We start from the raw sequence: 27,069 nt of genomic DNA, 5'->3' as shown, positions 1-27,069 counted from the left end.
AAATGTGATTTGAACGTAAAAGTACTTCACTGTATCATGTACTGAACCTCTTCAATATAGTGACAGAAGAGAGAGGACCTGTGTTGCTGCTGTGCAAAGATTGTGGGTGATTCCCAAATGGCACCCTATTCCCTATATAGTGCATTACTTTTGACCAGGGCCCATAGGGCCATTTAGCAAGCAACGGTTGTGAATAAACATTTATAAAAAGAGACAGACAGTCTCCTTACCCGTTCGAGCGTGATCTCTTCATATTCATAATCCGCTTCTGTCCCGTTTACCTGGAAGGGGGAGAGGGAAAGACACGTTTTAGCTGCTGGAGTTTGTTAGCTACTAGTGACTACTTGTAACAATTGACTACTACTAGTAACTAACAGTGACTCCTAGTGAGTTATGGCAGAGCAATGAAGGTTTCACATCTTTCAGAACAAGACATTTCCTCTCCCGAACGGAGACAGTGGCCTTTTTGGAATCTGTTTGTGTTTTCAAGTTCAAAACCTTTACGTCCTTATAAAAGGTACTGTATGTTGAAGAGGAATGTAAAAAATAAAAAAATAAAAATTGCAATGATGAGATTCAAGTGAGAGATAAAAGCCTTTCCTCTTCTGTACCACAATTCAAGTGAGATGCACTCAGAGCTCTGGAAATATAGAATTTTCAAAAGGCAGGCCATCAAAAAATCTGCAACATTTGATGTTATTTCACCTGTGCTTTAGTCAGTGAGAAAGCCAGATTGTGTGTTTGAGATTGACTATATTGCAATCAGGCTGCACAGTGCACAAGATGTTTAAGCATTTCAGAATGCTATAGTAGTCTGCTTCGCCGCCTGCACAGCCCAACCGCCATGTATAGTAAAGCCATCTCAAAGGCTCCAGGGTGAAGTTTCCGCTAGGTACAGATCTAGGATCAGCTTCCTCACCCCCAATCCTAACCTTATTTGGGGAGAAAAGGCTAAACTGACCCAAGATCAGCATCTGGGGTACAATTTCACCATCTCAAAACACCAAGACCACAACTGGCTGTATTGACTCCTGCTACCCAGTCAGATGAGTGGACTGGCAAACAGAGGGGATACATTGGTAGTGGTAAATGTGTGGGGAATACTGTGTGTTGTGCCCTTGGCGGGGCACTTAACTGTATCGGTAAGGTCTTAACTGCGCTGGTAAGTCACCAACCTGTCCTCTGTAAGTGTCCCCCAAGTCGCAAATTGATAGAACCCATGTGGTTTACCTTAGATCGATTGAATTGATATGTGGAAGAGCATAATGTGTAAAAAAGCCATCTGAAATTGAAATTACAGTCCCTACTACACACAGTCTTTGGAACTGATAAAGAATAGCGTTTGGAGTCTGTGGAACTATGTAGCTAACTAACATGTGTAGGCAGAAGACCATTAAAACCAAATGGACAAAAAAAGTGTCAATACTATTCATTCAATCTCTCTTTACCGCTTCTCATCATCCCTTGTTCTCTCTATACTGGTCAGGCTGGGTGGATCAATCAATAGTATTTCCAAAGCAGTTTCCTGTCTCCCCCCCCCCCGAGCATCTCTCACACACAAAAGTATTCAGGAAAGGAAGACCCAGAGTTACCTCTGCTGCAGAGGATAAGTTCATTAGAGTTACCAGCCTCAGAAATTGTAGCCCAAATAAATGCGTCACAGAGTTCAAGTCACAGACACATCTCAACATCAACTGTTCAGAGGGGACTGTGTGAATCAGTAAACAACAAACATGTAAGAAGAAAAAAGTTTTTTTTTATTTATTAAGACTGAATGGGTCTAGAGGTTGAGTTCAATATCATAAGAGGTTTTAGGGGTGGAAGAGTGAAAGACAGAAGGACCCATCTGCAGTCAATTTGTGCTCTGAAGCTTTTTAGTCTGCGTGTTTAAAATCTGAACACAATCACACATTTTAATTCATGATGTGACATAACAGGTTGGCAGGACAGTCTAGTTGCTTGTTTCAAACTCCTGAAACGTTCATGTGGATTGTGCTAAGTATTGAACATAAGGGGAAAAACTGCACGTCTGAGCTAGTGTGTGTATATAAATAATTGAAGAAAGTCTCAGTGTTCCTCCTGGCATTGCCAACGTCTGCGTCCCAAATGGTACCCTATTCCCTGTATAGTGCACTACCTTTGACCAAAAGTACTGCACTAAATAGGGAATAGGGTGCCAACGGCTTTGAATGCTGCCACTTTGCACTCCAATGTTACTGTGCCGAGAGACCTGCCTGAGTTAGAGTTCGGTGAGTCGATGATGCACTCTTTCATTTTTCATAAAACTAAACAACAAAAATATAAAACATGTAAAGTGTTATTTATCTCCAATTTTGTACATACATTTGTTTAAATCCCTGATAGTGAACATTTCTCCTTTGCCAATAAATAATCCATCCACCTGACAGGTGTGGCATATCAAGAAGCTGATTAAACGGCATGACCATTACACAGGTGCACCTTGTGCTGGGGACAATAAAAGGCCACTCTAAAATGTGCAGTTTTGTCAAACACCACAATGCCACAGATGTCCAGAGCTGTTGCCAGACAATTTAATGTTCATTTCTCTAACATAAGATGCCTCCAATGTCGCTTCAGAGAATTTGACAGTACGTCCAACCGGCCTCACAACCACCGACTACGTGTATGGCGTTGTGTGGGCAAGCGGTTTGCTGATGTCAACGTTGTGAACAGAGTGCCCCATGGTGGCGGTGGGGTTATGGTATGGGCAGGCATAAGCTACGGACAACAAACAAAATTGCATTTAAATCGATGGCAATTTGAATGCACAGAGATACCGTGATGAGATCCTGAGGCCCATTGTTGTCCCATTCATCCACCGCCACAACCTCATGTTTCAGCATGATAATGCACAGCCCCATGTCGCAAGGATCTGTACACAATTCCTGGAATCTAAAAATGTCCCAGTTATTCCATGGCCTGCATACTCACCAGACATGTCACCCATTGAGCATGTTTGAGATGCCCTGGATCGATGTGTATGACAGCGTGTTCCAGTTCCCGCCAATAGAGGAACTTCGCACAGCCATTGTAAATATTTGAGTATATCTTTTCATGTGACAACACTGAAGAAATTACACTTTGCTACAATGTAAAGTAGTGAGTGTACAGCTTGTATAACAGTGTTAATTTGCTGTCCCCTCAAAATAACTCAACACACAGCCATTAATGTCTAAACCACTGGCAACAAAAGTGAGTACACCCCTATGTGAAAATGTCCAAATTGGGCCCAATTAACCATTTTTCCTCCCCGGTGTCATGTGACTCGTTAGTGTTACAATGTCTCAGGTATGAATGGGGAGCAGGTGTGTTACATTTGGTGTCATCGCTCTCACAATCCCTCATACTGGTCACTGGAAGTTCAACATGGCACCTCATGGCAAAGAACTCTCTGAGGATCTGAAAAAAAGTATTGTTGCTCAACATAAAGATGGCCTGGGCTATAATAAGATTGCCAAGACCCTGAAACTGAGCTGCAGCACGGTGGCCAAGACCATACAGCGGTTTAACAGGACAGTTTCCACCCAGAACAGGCCTCGCCATGGTCGACCAAAGAAGTTGAGTGCACGTGCTCAGCGTCATATCCAGAGGTTGTCTTTGGGGAATAGACGTATGAGTGCTACCAGCATTGCTGCAGAGGTTGATGGATTGGGGGGGTCAGCCTGTCAGTGCTCAGACCATACGCCGCACACTGCATCAAATTGGTCTGCATGGCTGTCGTCCCAGAAGGAAGCCTCTTCTAAAGATGATGCACAAGAAAGCCCGCAAACAGTTTGCTGAAGACAAGCAGACTAAGGACATGGATTACTGGAACCATGTCCTGTGGTCTGATGAGACCAAGATAAACTTATTTGGTTCAGATGGTGTCAAGCGTGTGTGGCGGCAACCAGGTGAGGAGTACAAAGACAAGTGTGTCTTGCCTACAGTCAAGCATGGTGGTGGGAGTGTCATGGTCTGGTGCTGCATGAGTGCTGCCGGCAATGGGGAGCTACAGTTCATTGAGGGAACCATGAATGCCAACATGTACTGTGACATACTGAAGCAGAGCATGATCCCCTCCCTTCGGAGACTGGGCCGCAGGGCAGTATTCCAACATGATAACGACCCCAAACACACCTCCAAGACGACCACTGCCTTGCTAAAGAAGCTGAGGGTAAAGGTGATGGACTGGCCAAGCATGTCTCCAGACCTAAACCCTATTGAGCATCTGTGGGTCATCCTCAAACGGAAGGTGGAGGAGTGCAAGGTCTCTAACATCCACCAGCTCTGTGATGTCATCATGGAGGAGTGGAAGAGGACTCCAGTGGCAACCTGTGAAGCTCTGGTGAACTCCATGCCCAAGAGGGTTAAGGCAGTGCTGGAAAATGATGGTGGCCACACAAAATATTGACACTTTGGGCCCAATTTTGACATTTTCACTTAGGGGTGTACTCACTTTTGTTGCCAGCGGTTTAGACATTAATGGCTGTGTGTTGTGTTATTTTGAGGGGACAGCAAATGTACACTGTTATACAAGCTGTACACTCACTACTTTACATTGTAGCAAAGTGTCATTTCTTCAGTGTTGTCACATGAAAATATATACTCAAATATTTACAAAAATGTGAGGGGTGTACTCACTTTTGTGAGATACTGTATATTATATATTTTTACTCCATATACAAACTAATACATACAAACAACAACTTACAGACACACAAACATCTCTTCTGCCCAGACCCGCATGCTCACACCCCCATCCCTAGTGTCTGCATTAGTTTGCCACTTGCAATTTTGTAATAATTCTGAGACAACTTCTTAGCTCCGCCCCCACAACTACCATACTTTATAGCATTCCCAGAAAGCATGGATTATTGAGTCATTATTAGTTTTACACTTGACATGATTCTGCCATTGTGCTGTAGAATTTGTGAATTTTGTCTCTTCTATTAAATTCCATACATTAGCTTCTACTGGATTCAGCGTACATTTTCATTAACTGTAATTCCGTTAGTTATGCTCCAACTTTCCCTCCATCTTATGCCAACATCAGTTCCTTTTAAGTCTTGGTTCCAATAGTTTATATTTTCTGTCAGTTGGATATAGTCTCTGCAAGATTTTGTATATCTTCCCTATCATATGAACATCCTTTTTGGATTCAAATAAGATTCCATGAAGGTTGCTCTGATAAAAGTATAATCGAAATTTCGTGATATGTAACTTTTACATTGGTCAATCCAAAATTACTCTTTAATTATGTCATGGCAATAAATGTATTTCCTGTTACCAAGTCATTTATGGACCATGCACTCTTTCACCAACCATCATTAGTCTCCATGTGTTTTGTACCGTACAGCTGCAGAACTATAGCTCTAAACAAGCCAAGGCTCCTTGCCATATTCCCTATTTAGTGCACTACTTTTGACCAGAGCCCTATGGGATTTAATTATTATTCAGTTGAATTTGCTTTTGCTTCACACTGTAAGCATTGTTTTTGTGGAGCACTTGAATCCAAATGTGCATTGCCACATTTCAAGAAGAATGTTGATTTGACTTGATTCGATTGAATAGGGCCTGGAATGCTAGCAGTACCATGGACAGCAACCAGCTTTCTACCCAGCAGTACTGAGGAACAATGCCACACAAGAGCTTCTTTAGTCTAAGCTCATGGTTCCCTTTCTCAACATTGCTAGGTACAAATGGGGATAATTAAACTATTATATATTAGGATTATACTTTTTGTGATATACTGTACTATTAGCTGATATGAATATGAGATGAAATGTCAACACGCAAACCACCATGCTTCTTTCAATTGTGGTGCAGGGAATTACTGCTCCAAAGTTGGCTTCATTGTAAAAAAAAAAAAAAAAAGATAATTCACACAATAAAACTATTATATTTTTTGCTGACATAAATATGAAGCTAAATGTGTTATTAAAGACCTAAACGTCCCCTTTTCAGGACCCTGTCTTTCAAAGATAATTCAAATACCTTCACAGATCTTCATTGTAAAGGGTTTAAACACTGTTTCCCATGCTTGTTCAATGAACCATAAACAATGAATGAACATGCACCTGTGGAACGGTCGTTAAGACACTAACAGCTTACAGACAGTAGGCAATTAAGGTCACAATTATGAAAACTTAGGACACTAAAGAGGCCTTTCTACTGACTCTGGAAAAACACGAAAAGAAAGATGCCCAGGGTCCCTGCTCATCTACGTGAACGTGCCTTAGGCATGCTACAGGGAGACAGGACGGACAGCTGATCGTACTCGCAGTTGCAGACTGCACAGGATCGGTACATCCGAACATCACAGCTGCGGGACAGGTACAGGATGGCAACAACAACTGCACGAGTTACACCAGGAATGCACAATCCCTCCATCAGTGCTCAGACTGTCCGCAATAGGCTGAGAGAGGCCGGACTGAGGGCTTGTAGGCCTGTTGTAAGGCAGGTCCTCACCAGACATCACCGGCAACAATGTCGCCTATGGGCACAAACCCACCATCGCTGGACCACACAGGACTGGCAAAAAGTGCTCTTCACAGTCACGGTTTTGTCTCAGCAGGGGTGATGGTCGGATTCGCGTTTATCGTCGAAGGAATGAGCGTTACACCGAGGCCTGTACTCTGGAGCGGGATCGATTTGGAGGTGTTGGGTCCATCATGGTCTGGGGCGGTGTGTCACAGCATCATCGGACTGAGCTTATTGTCATTGCAGGCAATCTCAACGCTGTGCGTTACAGGGAAGACATCCTCCTCCCTCATGTGGTACCCTTCCTGCAGGCTCATCCTGACATGACCCTCCAGCATGACAATGCCACCAGCCATACTGCTCATTCTGTGCGTGATTTCATGCAAGACAGGAATGTCAGTGTTCTGCCATGGCCAGCAAAGAGCCCAGATCTCAATCCATTGAGCACGTCTGGGACCTGTTAGATTGGAGGGTGAGGGCTAGGGCCATTCCCCACAGAAATGTCGGGGAACTTGCAGGTGCCTTGGTGGAAGAGTGGGGTAACATCTCACAGCAAGAACTGGCAAATTTGGTGCAGTCCATGAGGAGGAGATGCACTGCAGTACTTAATGCAGTTGGTGGCCACACCAAATACTGACTGTTACTTTTGATTTTGACCCCCCCTTTGTTCAGGGACATTATTCAATTTCTGTTAGTCACATGTCTGTGGAACTTCTTCAGTTTATGTCTCAGTTGTTGAATCTTGTTATATTCATACAAATATTTACACGTTAAGTTTGCTGAAAATAAACATAGTTGACAGTGAGAGGACGTTTCTTTTTTTGCTGACTTTACATAGGTAGCTCCGTTCCATAACCCCTCTGGAGGCCAACTTGACCTGGGTCGTGTTCATTAGGCACTAAAGGGAAGAAAAGGGACTGAAACAGTCCATTTTCTACTTTCATAGTTAGATGCTGATGCTTTTATTTCTCCCCGAAATGAAAACTCTGCATGTTTGGAAAGTGCCGGTATCACCACCATCTTGAGTGGCCCGATTAATAGACAGCCTTAACCTCTGACCTCTGCTCAGACCCATGGGAGATGAACAATCAAAATCAACTGGTGAGATGCGGTCGGGGAGGGAGGGATGTCTGCCCTGGTGCTGTCATACCGCAATTGTGTTGGGTCTTAGGAGCAGATTTGATTGCCGTCCACACACACACGTACAGTACCTATGAACACGGGCATACACACAGGAGTATGTGTGTGTAGGATATTTCCATGACATTGACTGACCAGGTGAATCCAGGTAAAAGCTATGATCCCTTATTGATGTCACTTGTTAAATCCACATCAACCAGTGTCGATGAAGGGGATGAAACATGTTAAAGAATGATTTTTAAGCATTAGACAATTGAGACATGGATTGTGTATGTGTGCCATTCAGAGGGGGATTGGGCAAGACTAAATATTTAAGTGCCTTTGAACAGGTTATGGTAGTAGGTGCCAGGCACACAGGTTTGTGTCAAGAACTGCAATGCTGCTGGGTTTTTCACGCTCAACATTTTCCCGTGTGTATCAAGAATGGTCCATCACCCAAAGGACTTCCAGCCAACTGTGGAAAGCACTGGCGTCAACATGGGCCAGTATCCCTGTGGAACACTTGACACCAAACCATTAAGAATACATTATCTTTCCATGACAAACTGACCAGGTGAGACATGGATTGTGTATATGTGCCATTCAGTGGGTGGGGGGGGTGCAAATCAATATTAGGAAGATGTTCCTAATGTTTGGTATACTCAGTGTATATATTTGTTGCACGTGTGTACACACATTGACACACACACACACACACACAAACCATCATTTCAAACAGCACTCAATTTTAGATTAAAACAAAATCCTATTAGCATTTTTGCACATTTCAACACCTTATTTAATCAAAACCCTTACTGTTTTGCTCACTGTAACCTCAAGGAAGAGTAACAAAACAGACCTTTTGGGGGATTTTAAATTATAGCTAACTACAACATCACCATTGTGAAATGATGGTTTGTTAGAACAATCCAACAGACAACCCCACACATGGTGGTGAAAATTTACATAAAATAATATAATTGTGTATTTCATTAAAAAGGGTTGAACTTACATATGGAGGCGTGTCCAAACTGTCTGTATTGACCACAACAGGGGGAGGGTTCGCCTAAAGAGAGAAAAAAAAAAAAAGACCTTAGGACCTCATGATTGCATGTCCTGAGACATTTCTCAAAGCATTCCCAATATATTCCTATAAATCTGCCATTTCCATTACACTTGGGAATACAATGTAAATTCACATAGAAATGTACAATAAAAACATATCTTTCAAAATAAAATGTAACGTCACATATCCACCATACAGAAAGAGAAGACATCAGTCACTTACTCTCCTCATGTTGCTACAGAAACAAATGAGTAAAAAATAATAGCGACTGGCTTTCAGCAGAGATTACTAGTGCAGAGTAGCATACGTACATGGCATTTTACACTGCAGAATATGCAATGCTGAAGCATGAAGGCTAAATAAATCAAATTAAGTCCTCCCGGCTTGTGTCGGTGGTGCTCAACCCCCCCCCCGCCTGGCACGCAGATGGGCTGTTTAGAGTCTAAAGGGGAAAGTGTGGAACAATCTATCTCACGCTCGCTCTGTATGCGTCTATCTCCCTCACTCACTTGCTCTCGCTGTAATCTCCTAGCTCCATCAAAGCAAACAGTGGAACGGCAGGGATGGAAAAAAATGTATACAACAAAATGACCAACAACAGAAAAAGAAATGACGGGTGCTTGTGGAAAAAAAAAATTTGAGAAAAAAAACCTGTGACGTCGGAGGAGGGATGACAGGAGCGGTCTCAGCTGGGACGGGCGAGATTGGGATCACGGGGATTATGGGAGAGGAAGGCGGGGCGTCATCTGTCTGCTAAACAATAGCAGGGGATGGGTCAGAGGTCAGACAAACAGTGCAACACAGATGAACACCATGGGATACTTCCCTAATGGCCCCCTATTCCCTACAAAGTGCACTACTTTTAACCAGGGCTCTGTTCAAAAGAAGTGACCTATAAAGGGAATAGGGTGCCATTTGGGATGCATCCCAAGAAAATGTGGATGTGGGAGTGAGGATAAAGGATGGAGGTGTGTGTGCGAGTATGCGTGAGTGAGTATGTGTGTATGGACACAAAATAAAATCCCCAAATCCCATTGGGACAATGAGGCACAGTGGGGGTTGGCCTCAACAGATGCCCTTTTTGTGCTTATTGAAAAATATAGAGATGTCAATCTCCAAATGTAGCTAGATGCAATATTAACCCCTAAAACATAACTCGCTTTGCGAGGGGTGCTTTCAGGGGTCAAAGAACTCCACAGGCATTGTACAGGTCCTGCTGATATATAAATGTTGCCAAATTTGATTGTGATGTTGCCTGATTTGATTGTGATTCCAATAGAGGCTGTAGTATTCATCCCAAGCGGTGCACAGAGCATATGAATAAAAGTATTGTGGAGTTGAACTAGCATACATTCTCTGTGTCTCTGAATGCATCGTTCTCAGAAGAGAACCCCTGTCACGTTATGTAGTAGTTCCCCTGCAGTGAACGCATCCAAGGAGAGAGCCCAAGTTTCAGTTTCAAGTTTTAATGTCACATGGACAAGTACAGTGAAATGTCTTTCTAACAAGCTCCGAACCCAACAATGCAGTAATCAATATACACAGAAGCACCGTTATCCGTGTCAGCAAAGGCCGAACAGTGTCCTTTAAGATTGTGTCTCATTCTGTGGCAGCAATTGTACTGGGACAGCAAAATTATACATTTCCATACATGGATCAACTGTAGCAGCAAGTGATGCATGTCCTAGATAACATTATGGAGTTTGTATAACAGTGGGTACATCTGTTGCCCTGAGGGAAGTTGGCAGTCTTTTTCTTGTCTTATGGCATGGTACCCTTCCTTTACATTTCCGTCAGCGAAGACATCAGGAGGCTTTCCCAATGTGACTCAATAAACACACTTGTGACCCAATTCACTTAATACCCTGTGACTCACCACAAACCCAACTGAAATGATTCGATGGTGATTCATGGATTTCATTCAAAAGGAATTAAAGGCCCAGTGCGGTCAAAAACATGATTTTCATGTGTTTTAAATACACTTTCACACTATGAAGTTGGAATAATACTGTGAAATGTTTTAACTTATGATAATGCACTTTTAGCAACAACAAAAAAAAGACAGCCTGAAATTTCAGCCCATTGTGGTGGGATGGAATTTTGGCCTGCCTGGTGGGTGGCAAATTAGTTAATAGACCAACAAGACAGAGTTCCAAAGCTCCTGCCAATAACAGCAAGTTTTCAATTTGCCCCGTCCCACTCAGACCACTCCCAGACAGTCCTAGTAAAATTCTTGCTTGAGAAATGTATCTTTGCAAAGAAGCTGTTTTTGTTTCTTTTTGACTATTATAATTGAAAACAAATCACAGTAACGTACTTAATTGTTACCCATAAATAATTTGATAGGGATAAAAACGGCTACCTTTAACCTTTGAGGCATTCACTTTATAATAATAATGAAGTGATTCAATTCACTAGGTATCCTCCTGAAGTGATTCTAGTCAAGTGTATTTTTTAGTTTACTCAATCATGGGATGAAGTACAGTACGGTTCATTGGGCCTATGTTATAAAGAACAAATTCTCAATAGCAAACCGGATCAAGTGATGAATATGAAATTAGAATTACAAGCAGGATTAATTCACACACAAATCAGTTTCAAGCTATTCACATATAGTTCAATACTAACTTGAGACCCAACTCAGATGTTCACACAAATCTTCCATTGACATCGATACATGTGAAAGTTCAAATTGCGAGCCCGCAACTGAAGTAGTAAGGACTCAGTCCTGTGACCTTGATTATGTAAGAGATCCATCTCATGAAGCCAGCTGTTGGCTGTATGAGGTAAATGCAGCAGTGTTTGGATATAGAGGCTTAATTGCTGTTGTGCTGCTGCAGTTGTCGCAGTAAGACCCTATTGGAAAACAGCGCTGGAGCGAAAGTGCTAAAATTAGCCCACATTGACAACATTGATCCGCAAGCCCTACTTTCAGAATCTCTGCTTCAAAATCCTTTAACAATGGGGCTTAATTGCTCAAAATGAATACAAACTCTCTCCATAATACGACATACAACAGAGCAGAGATTAGATTTCAATTGAATAAAATTGACATGCCGTGAATGAACAACTATAGAAGTGCTTTGAAACAGTATCTTCTATATTTGCAATTTTTCTGTCTTTTATGACTGAATATTCTGAATCCTTGAGCCAAAAACACTGTTTTGACCTTGCCATGGTAGAAGACAATACTCAGACTAGAAGAACATTCAAGTACGGAAAACAACCACTTTTCCACACTGACCAGACAAACGAACCTAACAGAATGTCTTCGTACAGTAGCCCCAATTCCTAAGGCACTGGATAACTATACTGCTTATAGATTCCCCATGCAGACAATAAGTCTCTCACTTTTGCAGCTCAAATAAATCAATGATTAATATTTGCCTTCATGAAACCAAGGAGATGCAGTTCATCCAAGAAATTACGAAATGCTTAGCAAAGCTGGGAACACCTGACCCAATAACTTGCAAGATATCCTTGACACAACATTTGTCAAGTACAAATTGGGAAACTTACAGTAGCACTGCTGAGAGAGACATACCTTCTCGAAGTACACCGTAAAGTGCGAGATAACCTTGACACATTTGTCAAATATAAATGGAGAAGCAACCACTGCTGGGAAAGAAGGTAAGACGTACCTTCTCGAAGGAGAACGGAACCCATGGGACCCGGGACCCATGGGAACCGAGACCCATGTCGGGCCTGAGGGTGCCACCGATACCTTCGATGACTTTGGCCGTGCTCTTGGTGGGGCTCTTCTTGACGCTGTCTCTGAGGTTGATGAAGCGGCTCCTGGCTTTGCACGATGCCGGGAGTGTGCAGGAGGTAAAGGTGGCCAGAGACGTGTGAGCTTGCGGATGTTGAGGTGGCCGGTAAGGCTGATGCTGTAGCTGTTGTTGCTGTAGTTGTTGTTGCTGCATTTGTTGTTTCTGCTGGTGTATTTGTTGTTGCTGCATTTGAAGGTGCTGCATTTGTTGCTGCTGCATTTGCTGGTGCTGCATGTGCTCTTGCTGCTGCATTTGCTGTTGCTGGTGCAGCTCAATGGCGTGCTGCCTTTGAAGGGGGTGCAGGTGAGCGAGGGACTCCTGGAGGTTCAGGTTTACCCGCGGTTGACAGGTTACTTTGCCTGGGCCCCTCTCGCCACTACCATTCGGGGCCTTGGAGCCATATTCGTGTATCGGGTAGTACGTAGTCATTTTCTGAAACCGAGCAGAGGATGATAAAGAACTTAAGTTTCCCGGTGGAAAATGAGATGAAGAGTCGAGGATGATGGATCTTTTGTTCCTGCTCGGGAGGAGTGGAATTGTTCCTGTTAACCGACGTGCTGGTAACAGACAGAACAGGCAAAACCCAATCCTCTTTCTCTGGGTTCAGCCCCCTCAACCATCTCCATTGCTGCCTCGTTTCAATACTCCCTCTCGCTCTCCCTCAATAGTTCTCTCTTTACTTGCACATTCACCCCCTCCCTCTACAGTATCTTGCTCTCTTACTCGCTCTCTTCCTATTACTCACACCCTCTCTCTCTCTCATCTCCTCGCATTCTCATGCCAATTAATAGGCTCCAGTGAGCGTGGCACATGTCAGCGCAGGGGGGGGCCCTCTCTCGGCATGAATAATCAATGTCGCCCCCGGATTCGGATACAAAGCCATACATGTCATCGTCAGCAGCCCGGGAATTCGACGAGGAGTCCCTGTTGCAAGCAGGGGCGGAAGGGAAGGGATCCATAGCATTAATTTACATTTCCTAAAAGCCCCTGCTGTGGCTGGTAACTTTAGTGAAATTTGACATACATAAATAAGATGTTCTTGAAATTGCTCAAGCTCAGGTTTTGGGACGTCTTGATGATATAGTCTTATGGTTGTTCTTGTAATACAACATCCAATTTTTAGGGAGGGCTCCTTTTTTCTGGATTAAATAGTGTTTGTTGTAATCGTCTAGCTGGGTAAGTAGAGAAGAGCTATTTCAGCATGATCACAATCCATTGAGACCATCAGAATCCATCTTCTGTATCTCAAAACACAGCCGTTTTGATAAGTGTAATCCTCAATTGGTTAAAGCCAAATTCAATTTCCATATTTGTATTTTGTCTTCTCATAATTTTTTGAAATTCCTCCTCCAAGATATGTTTGTGTAGGTTGCTAATCCTTTTCGTTTTCGAATGAAGAAGCATCCGCTGCTTACGGGATTCATGCCAGTGATGAGACTCAAAACATACCCTTGATTTAACAGTGCAGGGATTGTTTGCAAAACCATGTACAGGGATCCAGAGTGTGACCGTTTGACTTGGCTGTGCAAGTTAAAAATGTTTATTGGTTGCATAGGTGGGGCTGAAAATTCTAGCTGGTCACTTTACGCTAAACTTTCTATTTTGGTGGCGGCTAAAACCATGATCTGGTCAAACAGTAGCCTAAGCCATTAATATCCTGATTCCTGCTTGAAAGCCCTGCCCTGCCCCAGTGCGCTCCGAGTAAAGGGAGAGAAGAATAGGGAGCGAAAAATGAGTTCTGATTGTACAATGTAAAAAAAAAAGTTTTGAAAACAATTTCTGTTGTGGCTGTTGGAGAGATGAGGGTCTCAGCTTTCTGTAAGTAATACATGTATTTCTCATCTCTCAATACCGACTGTTTTAGATCCATTTTTACCAGAGTATCTGGTATACAGTGCCTTCAGAAAGTATTCACACCCCTTGATTTTATCCAGATTTAGTTGCGTTAAAGCCTGAATTTAAAATGTATTAAATTGAAATGTTTTGGTCACTGGCCTACACACAATACCCCATATTGTCAAAGTGGAATTATGGTTTTCAAAATGTTTACAAATTAATTAAAAATGAAAAGCTGAAATGTCTTGAGTCAATAAGTATTCAACCACTTTGTTATGGCAAGCCTAAATAGGTTCAGGAGTACAAATGTGCCTAACAAGTCACATGGACTCACTCTGTGTGCAATAATAGTGTTTAACATGATTTTTCAATGACTACCTCAATCTCTGTATCCCACACATACAATTATCTGTAAGATCCCTCAGTCGAGCAGTAAATTTCACAAATTTCACAACCACAAAGAACAGGAAGGTTTTCCAATCCCTCGTAATGGGTACCTACTGGTAGCAGACATTGAATATACAGTGGGGAGAACAAGTATTTGATACACTGCCGATTTTGCAGGTTTTCCTACTTACAAAGCAAGTAGAGATCTGTAATTTTTATCATAGGTACACTTCAACTGTGAGAGACGGAATAAAAAAAATAAATAACATTGTATGATTTTTAAGTAATTAATTTGCATTTTATTGCATGACATAAGTATTTGATCACCTACCAACCAGTAAGAATTCCGGCTCTCACAGACCTGTTCGTTTTTCTTTAAGAAGCCCTCCTGTTCTCCACTCATTACCTGTATTAACTGCACCTGTTTGAACTCGTTACCTGTATAAAAGACACCTGTCCACACACGCAATCAAACAGACTCCAACCTCTCCACAATGGCCAAGACCAGAGAGCTGTGTAAGGACATCAGGGATACAATTGTAGACCTGCACAAGGCTGGGATGGGCTACAGGACAATAGGCAAGCAGCTTGGTGAGAAGGCAACAACTGTTGCCGCAATTATTAGAACATGGAAGAAGTTCAAGATGACGGTCAATCACCCTCGGTCTGGGGCTCCATGCAAGATCTCACCTCGTGGGGCATCAATGATCATGAGGAAGGTGAGGGATCAGCCCAGAACTACACGGCAGGACCTGGTCAATGACCTGAAGAGAGCTGGGACCACAGTCTCAAAGAAAACCATTAGTAACACACTACGCCGTCATGGATTAAAATCCTGCAGCGCACGCAAGCCAGCGCATGTCCAGGCCCGTCTGAAGTTTGCCAATGACCATCTGGATGATCCAGAGGAGGAATGGGAGAAGGTCATGTGGTCTGATGAGACAAAAAAAGAGCTTTTTGGTCTAAACTCCACTCGCCGTGTTTGGAGGAAGAAGAAGGATGAGTACAACCCCAAGAACACCATCCCAACCGTGAAGTATGGAGGTGGAAACATCATTCTTTGGGGATGCTTTTCTGCAAAGGGGACAGGACGACTGCACCGTATTGAGGGGAGGATGGATGGGGCCATGTATCGCGAGATCTTGGCCAACAACCTACTTCCCTCAGTAAGAGCATTGAAGATGGGTCGTGGCTGGGTCTTCCAGCATGACAACAACCCGAAACACACAGCGAGGGCAACTAAGGAGTGGCTCCGTAAGAAGCATCTCAAGGTTCTGGAGTGGCCTAGCCAGTCTCCAGACCTGAACCCAATAGAAAATCTTTGGAGGGAGCTGAAAGTCCGTATTGCCCAGCGACAGCCCCTGAAGGATCTGGAGAAGGTCTGTATGGAGGAGTGGGCCAAAATCCCTGCTGCAGTGTGTGCAAACCTGGTCAAGACCTACAGGAAACGTATGATCTCTGTAATTGCAAACAAAGGTTTCTGTACCAAAAATTATGTTCTGATTTTCTGATGTATCAAATACTTATGTCATGCAATAAAATGCAAATTAATTACTTAAAAATCATACAATGTGATTTTCTGGATTTTTGAAAACCTGCAAAATCGGCAGTGTATCAAATACTTGTTCTCCCCACTGTACCTTTGAGCATGGTGAAGTTATTAATTACACTTTGGATGATGTATCAATACACCCAGTCACAACAAAGATACAGGCATCGTTCCTAACTCTGTTGCCAGAGAGGAAGGAAACCGCTCAAGGCCAATGGTGACTTTAAAACAGTTAGTTTAATGGCTGTGATAGAAAACTGAGGCTGGATCAACATTGTGGTTACTCCACGATACTAACCTAATTGAGTGAAAAGAAGGATGCTTGTACAGAATATATTCCAAAACATGCATTCTGTTTGCAACAAGGCACTAAATTAATATTGCCAAAAAATTTGGCAAAGCAATTAACTTTTTGTCCTGAATACAAAGTGTTGTGTTTTTATTGGATTTGCCGAAACATATTACTGAGTACCATTTCAAGCATAGTGGTGGCTGCATCATGTTATGTTATGCCACCCGCAGTGCTAGCTGTGCCACTAGAGATCCTGGTTCGAATCCAGGCTCTGTCGTAGCCGGCCGCGACCGGGAGACCCATGGGGCAGCGCACAATTGGCCCAGCGCCGTCCAGGGTAGGGGAGGGAATGGCCGGCAGGGATATAGCGCAGTTGGTAGAGCATGGCGTTTGCAACGCCAGGGTTGTGGGTTCGATTCCCACGGGGGGCCAGTATGAAAAATAAAAAGTGTATTTATGCACTCACTAACTGTAAGTCGCTCTGGATAAGAGTTTTTCAGGATAAAAAGAACTGAATGAGAGTCTGCTTTCCACCAGACACAGGGAGGTGAATTCACCTTTCAGCAGGACAATAACCTAAAACACAAGGTCAAATCTACACTGGAGTTGCTTACCAAGAAGACAGTGAATGTGGCTGAGTTACAGTTTTGACTTAAATCTGCTTGAAAATCTATGGCAAGACCTGACAATGGCTGTCTAGCAATGATCAACAATCAATTTGACAGAGCTTGAGGAATTTTGAAAAGAATAATGGGCAAATGTTGCACAATCCAGGTGTGCAAAGCTCTTAGAGACTGAAAGACTCACAGCTGTAAACGCTGCCAAAGGTGCTTCTACAAAGTATTGACTCAGGGGTGTGAATACTTGTGTCAATTGGTTATTTCAGTATTCCATTTTCAATACATTTGCAAAACTTTCAAAAAATATGTTTTCACTTTGTCATAATGGGATATTGCGTGTAGATGGGTGAGATTATTTTTTTTTAATCCGTTTTGAAATCAGGCTGTAACAACAAAATGTGGACTAAGTCAAGGAGTATGAATACTTTCTGTAAATTATGAATGGATTAAATTGTTTATAGGGGAAAAAAGGGCTAAGAATAACCCACATAACGTTGACATGACAACTACAGCTCTGCCGTTGGACTGAGGCCTGATTTCATAAGTGGATTTACATGGAGCAAGCGAGCCACAGGACTGACTGAGCTTGGTCGGGGAAAGAGCTTTCAGACCCACCCTCTTTAGCATTCAGAGCTGGTGCTGTCCTTTGCTGCACACAAACGCCAATATATCCTCGGCCTCTAAAATTTGATCTATACGTGTCTATAAACCATCTATGTGTCCATACATATATATACCAATATAGCGGGCCTTTGTAATGACCAGCACTGTCCCAGCCCAAATAGAAGTTCCTACTGTGCCCCTCAAAAAACAATATAAATGTATATGTGTAACAGCCTCTTCTTCATGCGCATTCTGATGGCAGAGACAGGCTTTAAATCATTTATTGATAGGAATCCATGTATCAATACACTGCGGTTTGTAACGCTTCGCTAACTGTATACATGATTAAAGTGATTATCCTACATACTTGACTACATTAATGGGACATCTTATGTTATTCTGAACACATAGCCCTGTAGCTGGAAATAATTGTATCTTATTCGTACATACTTTAATAAAAGACTCAGTGTGACAGTGTCAATTAGCCTACTGTGCGTCGATGTCCATTATGAAGAACTCAAATCAACAGAAAGACCATTTAGCCTTTCTGTGACATGAAGACAACCATGGGTTGTCTAATCTAAAACATGAGGGTTCATATAATGAAAGGTATAATGTCAAATTACGCTGGGGATCTGCTGGGGAGGATTAGGGTTAGCACCCCTTCAACTCTGACGCCAAAGCAGTGCATCTCCAGCACCATCTACAGGCAACGCATTGGAACACATTGATGCAGCGTTTAAACAATGAATGATATTAAGACGTGAAGTCCACCTAACCCAACCCTGCTGAGAAGAAAACCCTTCGGCCCACTGTTACTTGACCATAGCTGACCATTGTCCAGCAAACACCAAAAAAGTGCTGAATTATACTCAACATTCAATACTGTTGTGCTTTAAACCTCATCTTCTCCCAAACTATTAAGCTACTGCTGTTAAAGCCACTGCCTAAGATTTTATTTGCAATTGCAACAATTTCAATTAGTGAAATATACCTAATGATGTTGAAGAATGACTCAATGATATACACGCCAGTTTATTAGGTACACCACCCTGTTCACGAAAATGGATCGCTCCTACAGACACTGAGTCACGTGGCCGTGGCTTGCTATACAAAGCAGGCATACGGGCATCCAGTTACAGTTCCATTGAACGTTAGAATGGGCAAAACGAGTGACATCAAATCAATCAAATTGTATTTGTCACATGCACCGAATACAACTGGTGTAGACTTCACTGTGAAATGTGACTAGTTTCAGGAAACTAGGCATATGTCACACATCACTACTTCACAGGAGCGCCACTTGAACGTAAACCTTTTTTTTTTTTTTTTTTTTTTTACGCGTTTTTGGGCAGAAATGCCTTCTGGAACATGTGAACTTTCATGTCCCTTAATAACAAACTTGTATGCCATCTGTAAATACGAATACAAATGTTAAATTACGAGCCTAGTTGGTTTAGCCACAAAAAAAGACAGCAACCTTCCCATTAGCCATGATTGGCTGAGATAATGAGTGGGCTGGACATGCCGAGAGATGAGTTTGGATTGGTCTGCCATGTAGCACGCTTCAGTCTATAATATGAGCTGGTCAGCATGCGGCTTTAAAAAATATATATAACGTAGTAGAACTGCATAAGTGTTGCTCTCCACTTTCTGGAGGACCGAGTTTTGAAATCAGTGGAATTCGAGTATGATAGCGAAGGAGATGGAGAAAATTCAGGCGTTTTTTGCAAATATGTAGACGGAGTCGAAAAGAGAACACACAGAAGGCTGTTGTATAAAACACCTGTCTCTGGATTACATCTTCAAACTAAGGGCAACCATGGCATCCGTGACAGAGAGGGAGAAGTGTCCATCCATGTATACGGGTAAGATAGTCTAGCTAGCTACATTTTCAGATATTATGTTTCTAATTTTGTCAGAAAATCATTTTCATTTCAACTTAAAGTGTAATGTTAGCTAGAACGTTACGTGTATGATCTGTGTAGTAACATTATTCGTACCTCAGAGCCATTTGCATTGCTATTTATAGCCTAATGTTAACTAGCTAACATTGAACCTGGTTGGCTAGCTTCCTGCAGATAAATAGCAATGCAGGGTAGTAACGTTATGAGTTGGGATTATGGTTCATTGCTTAGCTAGCTAACTACATGTCTAAACAAAATACACCACAATGCAAGTAACTATTTCAAAATAATGGTTATGACGTCACCGCGACAACTGTCGATAGACATAGCTGGTAAATTCGCTCTGGCTACCTACTCCGATTTCAGAGCACTCTCGTCTGAGTGTGCCAGAGCACAGAATAACTGACAAATGTACGAACGCTCAACACCCGTTGAATATGGTCAGTGTCAGTAAAATTTGGCAAAAAAGTGTAATTAAATAGTTGCCAGCAGCACAGTTGCAGTCACCAATTCTTTATTCATGGCTGTGTTCTTAGGCAAAATTGTGCATGAGCCCACTCCCTTGGCTGAGAACAACCCCACACATGAATGGTCTCAGGATGCTTTACTGTTGGCATGACACAGGACTAACGGTAGCGCTCAACTTGTCTTCTCCGGACAAGCTTTTTTCCGGATGCCCCAAACAATCGGAAAGGGGATTCATCAGAGAAAATGACTTTACCCCAGTCCTCAGCTGTCCAATCCCTGTACCTTTTGCAGAATATCAGTCTGTCCCTGATGTTTTTCCTGGAGAGATGTGGCTTCCTCGTTGCCCTTCTTGACACCAGGCCATCCTCCAAAAGCCTTCGCCTCACTGTGCGTGCAGATGCACTCACAACTGCCTGCTGCAGTTGTGAGTGCATCTGCAAGCTCTGCACTGGTGGTGCCCCGACCCCGCAGCTGAATCAACTTTAGGAGACAGTCCTGGTGCTTGCTGGACTTTCTTGGGTGCCCTGAAGCCTTCTTCACAACAATTGAACCTCTCTCCTTGAAGTTCTTGATCTGATAAATGGTTGATTTAGGTGCAATCTTACTAGCAGCAATATCCTTGCCTGTGAAGCCCTTTTTGTGACGGCACATGTTTCCTTGCAGGTAACTATGGTTAACAGAGGAAGAACAATGATTTCAAGCACCACCCTCCTTTTAAAGCTTCCAGTCTGTTATTCTTGTCCTCGTCAACACTCTCACCTGTGTTAACGAGCGAATCACTGACATGATGTCAGCTGGTCCTTTTGTGGCAGGGCTGAAATGCAGTGGAAATGCTTTTGGGGGATTAAGTTCATTTTCATGGCAAAGAGGGACTTTGCAATTAATTGCAATTAATTGCAATTAATCTGATCACTCTTCATAACATTCTGGAGTATATGCAAATTGCCATCATAAAAACTGAGGCAGCAGACTTTGTGAACATTTATATTTGTGTCATTCTCAAAACCTTTGACCAGGACCGTATGTAGTGTATGTGAATGTGTGTGGCTATTGTGTGGGAGTGTCAATGTAGTGTGTGTGAGTGAGTGTGTATATACACAGAGTGTACAAAACATTAACGACTCTTTGCATAACTGACAGACCAGGTGATTCCAGGTGAAAGCTATGATCCCTTATTGATGTCACTTGTTAAATCCACTTAGATCGGTGTCGATGAAGAGGATGAGACAGGTTAAAGAAGGATTTTTAAGCCTTGAGACAATTGAGACATGGATTTTGTGTGCCATTCAGAGGGTGGGGGGAGTGCAACTCAATATTAGGAATGTGTCCTTAATGTTTTGTACACTCAGTGTATAGTCTAGGGAGTGTGCACAGGGTCAGTGCAGATAGTTTGGTACCATTAATTGACTATTTAGCAGTCTGGCTATTTAACAGTCTTATGGCTTTGGGGTAGAAGCTGTCTCAGAGCCTGTCTCTGACAACGCCTGATAGAGGTCCTTGATGGCAGGGAGCTCAGACCCAATGATGTACCGGGCTGTCCGCACAACCCTCTGTAGCGCTTTGCGGAAAAGAGCAGTGCATTTGCCATACCAAGCAGTGATGCAGCCAGTCAAGATGCTCTCAATGATGCAGCTGTATAACTTTGAGGATCCGAGGGCCCATGCCACATTTTTTGAGCCTCCTGAGGGGGAAGAGACACTGCCGTGCCTCTTCATGACTGTGCGGACCATGTTAATTCCTTAGCGGACGCCAAGGAACTTGAAGCTCTCGACCCGCTCCACAACAGCCCCATCGCTATGGATGGGGGCGTGCGCTCCGCCTCTTTCTCCTATAGTCCACGATCAGCTCCTTGGTCTTACTGACGTTGATGGAGAAGATGTTGTCCTGGCACCACACTGCTAAGTCTCTGACCCTCTCCCTGTAGGCTGTCAGTGATCAGGCCTACCACCATCGTGTCGTCAGCAAACTTGATGGTGGTGTTGGAGTTGTTCGTAGCCACGCAGTTGAGGGTGAACAGGGAGTACAGGAGGGGACTAAGCACACACCTCTGAGATGCCCCCGTGTTGAGGGTCGGCGTGTTGTTGCCTACCATCACCACGGCCTGTCAGGAAGTCTTGGATCCAGTTGCAGAGGGAGGGGTTCAGTCCCAGGGTCCGTAGTTTGGTGATGAGCTTTGAGGGGACTATGGTGTTGAACGCTGAGTTGTAGTCTATGACCAGCAATCTCACAAAGTTATTTCCCCTCTTGTCAAGGTGGGAGGCCAGTGTGAAGTGCAATTGAGATTGACTCATCTGTGGATCTGTTGGGGCAGTATGCGAATTGGAGTGGGTCTAGGGTGTCTAGGATGATGGTGTTGATGTGTGTCATGACCGGCCTTTCAAAGCACTTCGTTATTACAGATGTGAGTGCTACAGGGCGACAGTCATTTAGGCAGGTTACCTTAGAGCTCTTGGGAACAGGGACAATGGTGGTCAGCTTGAAACATGTTGGGATTACAGATTGGGACAAGGAGAGATTGAAAATGTCAGTGAAGACACTTGCCAGCTGGTCCGCGCATGCTTTGAAAATGTGCTCTGGTATTCTGTCTGGCCCGCTAGCCTTGTGAATGTTAACCCGTTTAAACGTTTTGCTCGCGTCATTCACGAAGAGTGAGATCATATAGTAATCTGGAAAAACAGAGACTTTCACGCAAGGGGGGGGGTTAGATCAGCTTTAATACTGCAGATAGACTAACTTCCAACAATGTAATTGTCTGCATCACATCCAATTTTTTTCCCGCATATATATATATATACACACATACACATACACACACACACACAGTGGGGAGAACAAGTATTTGATACACTGCCGATTTTTGCAGGATTTCCTACTTACAAAGCATGTAGAGGTCTGTAATTTTTTATCATAGGTACACTTCAACTGTGAGAGACGGAATCTAAAACAAAAATCCAGAAAATCACATTGTATGATTTTTAAGTAATTAATTTGCATTTTATTGCATGACATAAGTATTTGATCACCTACCAACCAGTAAGAATTCCAGCTCTCACAGACCTTTTAGTTTTTCTTTAAGAAGCCCTCCTGTTCGCCACTCATTACCTGTATTAACTGCACCTGTTTGAACTCGTTACCTGTATAAAAGACACCTGTCCACAAACTCAATCAAACAGACTCCAACCTCTCCACAATGGCCAAGACCAGAGAGCTGTGTAAGGACATCAGGGATAAAATTGTAGACCTGCACAAGGCTGGGATGGGCTACAGGACAATAGGCAAGCAGCTTGGTGAGAAGGCAACAACTGTTGGCGCAATTATTAGAAAATGGAAGAAGTTCAAGATGGCGGTCAATCACCCTCGGTCTGGGGCTCCATGCAAGATCTCACCTCGTGGGGCATCAATGATCATGAGGAAGGTGAGGGATCAGCCCAGAACTACACGGCAGGACCTGGTCAATGACCTGAAGAGAGCTGGGACCACAGTCTCAAAGATTACCATTAGTAACACACTACGCCGTCATGGATCCTGCAGAGCACGCAAGGTCCCCCTGCTCAAGCCAGCGCATGTCCAGGCCCGTCTGAAGTTTGCCAATTACCATCCGGATGATCCAGAGGAGGAATGGGAGAATGTCATGTGGTCTGATGAGACAAAAATATAGCTTTTTGGTCTAAACTCCACTCGCCGTGTTTGGAGGAAGAAGGATGAGTACAACCCCAAGAACACCATCCCAACCGTGAAGCATGGAGGTGGAAACATCATTCTTTGGGGATGCTTTTCTGCAAAGGGGACAGGACGACCTCACCATATTGAGGGGAGGATGGATGGGGCCCATGTATCGCGAGATCTTGGCCAACAACCTCCTTCCCTCAGTAAGAGCATTGAAGATGGGTCGTGGCTGGGTCTTCCAGCATGACAACGACCTGAAACACACAGCCAGGGCAACTAAGGAGTGGCTCCGTAAGAAGCATCTCAAGGTCCTGGAGTGGCCTAGCCAGTCTCCAGACCTGAACCCAATAGAAAATCTTTGGAGGGAGCTGAAAGTCTGTATTGCCCAGCGACAGCCCCGAAACCTGAAGGATCTGGAGAAGGTCTGTATGGAGGAGTGGGCCAAAATCCCTGCTGCAGTGTGTGCAAACCTGGTCAAGACCTACAGGAAACGTATGATCTCTGCAATTGCAAACAAAGGTTTCTGTACCAAATATTAAGTTCTGCTTTTCTGATGTATCAAATACTTATGTCATGCAATAAAATGCAAATTAATTACTTAGAAATCATACAATGTGATTTTCTGGATATTTTTTTTAGATTCCGTCTCTCACAGTTGAAGTGTACTTATGATACAAATTACAGACCTCTACATGCTTTGTAAGAAGGAAAACCTGCAAATTCGGCAGTGTATCGAATACTTGTTCGCACCACTGTATACAGCTGTGGAAAAGAGACCACTGCAAATTTTTCTTAAATCAGCATCTCTACATGTATGACAGCCATTCCATTCCAGTGTCTGTTGAATTCCACACAGGCACCTCATTCTACTGAATTAGGTACTGATTAGGTGATCACATGAATCAAATCTTAATTAACAAGGAAAAGTATAAAAACCACTGCTGTGGTCATCACTATCCTCTTGCAATAGGACCAGCTGGATGGCAAAAACAGTGCTAATATTACCTCAAAAGTAATATTAATAAAAAAATAACTATTGACCATGCCAAAAGAGTTGAAAAGCAATGTTTTGAGTGAGGAAAAGAAGGGTTCAATTCTGGCTTTACTGGCAAAGGGATACAGTGAGCGTCAGGTTGCTTCCATCCTTAACATTTCAAAGACGGCGGTTCATAAGAACAAGGTCAAGCAGCAGACATTGGGGACAACAAAGCTACAGACCGGCAGAGGGCGAAAATGACTCTCTACTCACCGGGATGACCGCCAACTCATTCGAATGTCACTCAACAACCGTAGGATGATATCAAGTGACCTACAAAAAGAATGGCAAATGGCAGCTGGGGTGAAGTGCACGGCGAGGACGGGTCAAAACAGGCTGCTAGGGGCAGGGCTGAAGTCGTGCAAAGCTAGAAAAAAGCCCTTAATCAATTAGAAGCAAAGAAGAGCCAGGCTGATGTTTGCAAAAGACCATAAGGATTGGACCGTAGAGGACTGGAGTAAGGTAATCTTCTCTGATGAGTCCAATTTTCAGCTTTGCCCAACACCTGGTCATCTAATGAAAAACATTTTTTTTTTTTTTAATCTAATGGTTTGACGGAGACCTGGAGAGGCCTACAAGCCACAGTGTCTCGCACCCACTGTGAAATTTGGTGAAGGATCGGTGATGATCTGGGGGTGCTTCAGTAAGGCTGGAATCAGGCAGATTTGTCTTTTTGAAGGACGCATGAATCAAGCCACGTACAAGGTTGTCCTGGAAGAAAACTTGCTTATTTTTGCTCTGACATTGTCCCACAACTCTGAGGATTGGTTTTCCCAGCAGGACAATGTGCCATGCCACACAGCCAGGTCAATCAAGGTGTGGATGGAGGACCACCAGATCAAGACCCTGTCATGGCCAGCCCAATCTCCACACCTGAACCACATTGAAAACTTCTGGAATGTGATCAAGAGAAAGATGGATGGTCACAAGCCATCAAACAAAGCCGAGCTACTTGAATTTTTGCGCCAGGAGTGGCATAAAGTCACCCAACATTAATGTGAAAGACTGGTGGAGAGCATGCCAAGATGTATGAAAGCTGTGATTGAAAATAAGGGTTATTACACCCAATATTGATTTCTGAACTCTTCCTAAGTTAAAACATTACTATTGTGTTGTTTAAAAATGAACATGAATTTATTTTCTTTGCATTATTCGAGGTCTGACAACACTGCACCTTTTTTGTTATTTTGAGAAGTTGTCATTTCCTGCAAATAAATGCTCTAAATGACAATATTTTTATTTGGAATTTGGGAGAAATGTTGTCAGCAGTTTATAGTATAAAACAAAAATGTTATTTTTACCCAACCACATACCTATAAATAGTAAAACCAGAGAAACTGATAATTTTGCAGTGGTCTCTTAATTTTCTCCGCAGCTGTATGTATATATATATATATATACAGTGGGGAAAAAAAAGTATTTAGTCAGCCACCAATTGTGCAAGTTCTCCCACTTAAAAAGATGAGAGAGGCCTGTAATTTTCATCATAGGTACACGTCAACTATGACAGACAAAATGAGATTTTTTTTCCTCCAGAAAATCACATTGTAGGATTTTTAATGAATTTATTTGCAAATGATGGTGGAAAATAAGTATTTGGTCACCTACAAACAAGCAAGATTTCTGGCTCTCACAGACCTGTAACTTCTTCTTTAAGAGGCTCCTCTGTCCTCCACTCGTTACCTGTATTAATGGCACCTGTTTGAACTTGTTATCAGTATAAAAGACACCTGTCCACAACCTCAAACAGTCACACTCCAAACTCCACTATGGCCAAGACCAAAGAGCTGTCAAAGGACACCAGAAACAAAATTGTAGACCTGCACCAGGCTGGGAAGACTGAATCTGCAATAGGTAAGCAGCTTGGTTTGAAGAAATCAACTGTGGGAGCAATTATTAGGAAATGGAAGACATACAAGACCACTGATAATCTCCCTCGATCTGGGGCTCCAAGGAAGATCTCACCCCGTGGGGTCAAAATGACCACAAGAACGGTGAGCAAAAATCCCAGAACCACACGGGGGGACCTAGTGAATGACCTGCAGAGAGCTGGGACCAAAGTAACAAAGCCTACCATCAGTAACACACTACGCCGCCAGGGACTCAAATCCTGCAGTGCCAGACGTGTCCCCCTGCTTAAGCCAGTACATGTCCAGGCCCGTCTGAAGTTTGCTAGAGTGCATTTGGATGATCCAGAAGAGGATTGGGAGAATGTCATATGGTAAGATGAAACCAAAATATAACTTTTTGGTAAAAACTGTTTGGAGGAC

At 43.1% G+C, this 27,069-nt stretch overlaps 1 protein-coding gene across 19 annotated transcripts in view; it reads right to left on the bottom strand.

Moving 5' to 3' along the window:
* Nucleotides 1-27,069, bottom strand: part of dlg1b (discs large MAGUK scaffold protein 1b) — a 269,133-nt gene that overhangs the window by 93,003 nt on the left and 149,061 nt on the right. For 13 of the 19 annotated variants that reach the window (XM_045206188.1, XM_045206189.1, XM_045206190.1 and 10 more), the window contains 2 exons: nucleotides 8,612-8,665; nucleotides 231-281 (listed from right to left, as the gene is read on the bottom strand). In XM_045206188.1, the coding sequence (XP_045062123.1) occupies nucleotides 231-281; nucleotides 8,612-8,665 (105 nt within the window). Of the gene's footprint in view, nucleotides 1-230; nucleotides 282-8,611; nucleotides 8,666-8,976; nucleotides 9,046-9,316; nucleotides 9,419-12,306; nucleotides 13,193-27,069 lie in introns of those variants that run through there. The other 6 variants (XM_045206193.1, XM_045206194.1, XM_041841518.2 and 3 more) reach the window with 4 other exon arrangements.

This window comes from Coregonus clupeaformis, chromosome 21 (genome assembly GCF_020615455.1).
Source record: "Coregonus clupeaformis isolate EN_2021a chromosome 21, ASM2061545v1, whole genome shotgun sequence".
NCBI classification, from domain to species: Eukaryota; Metazoa; Chordata; class Actinopteri; order Salmoniformes; family Salmonidae; genus Coregonus; species Coregonus clupeaformis.
Note: the sequence above shows the minus strand (reverse complement) of the source record. Positions and strands in the feature narration are given on the sequence as shown.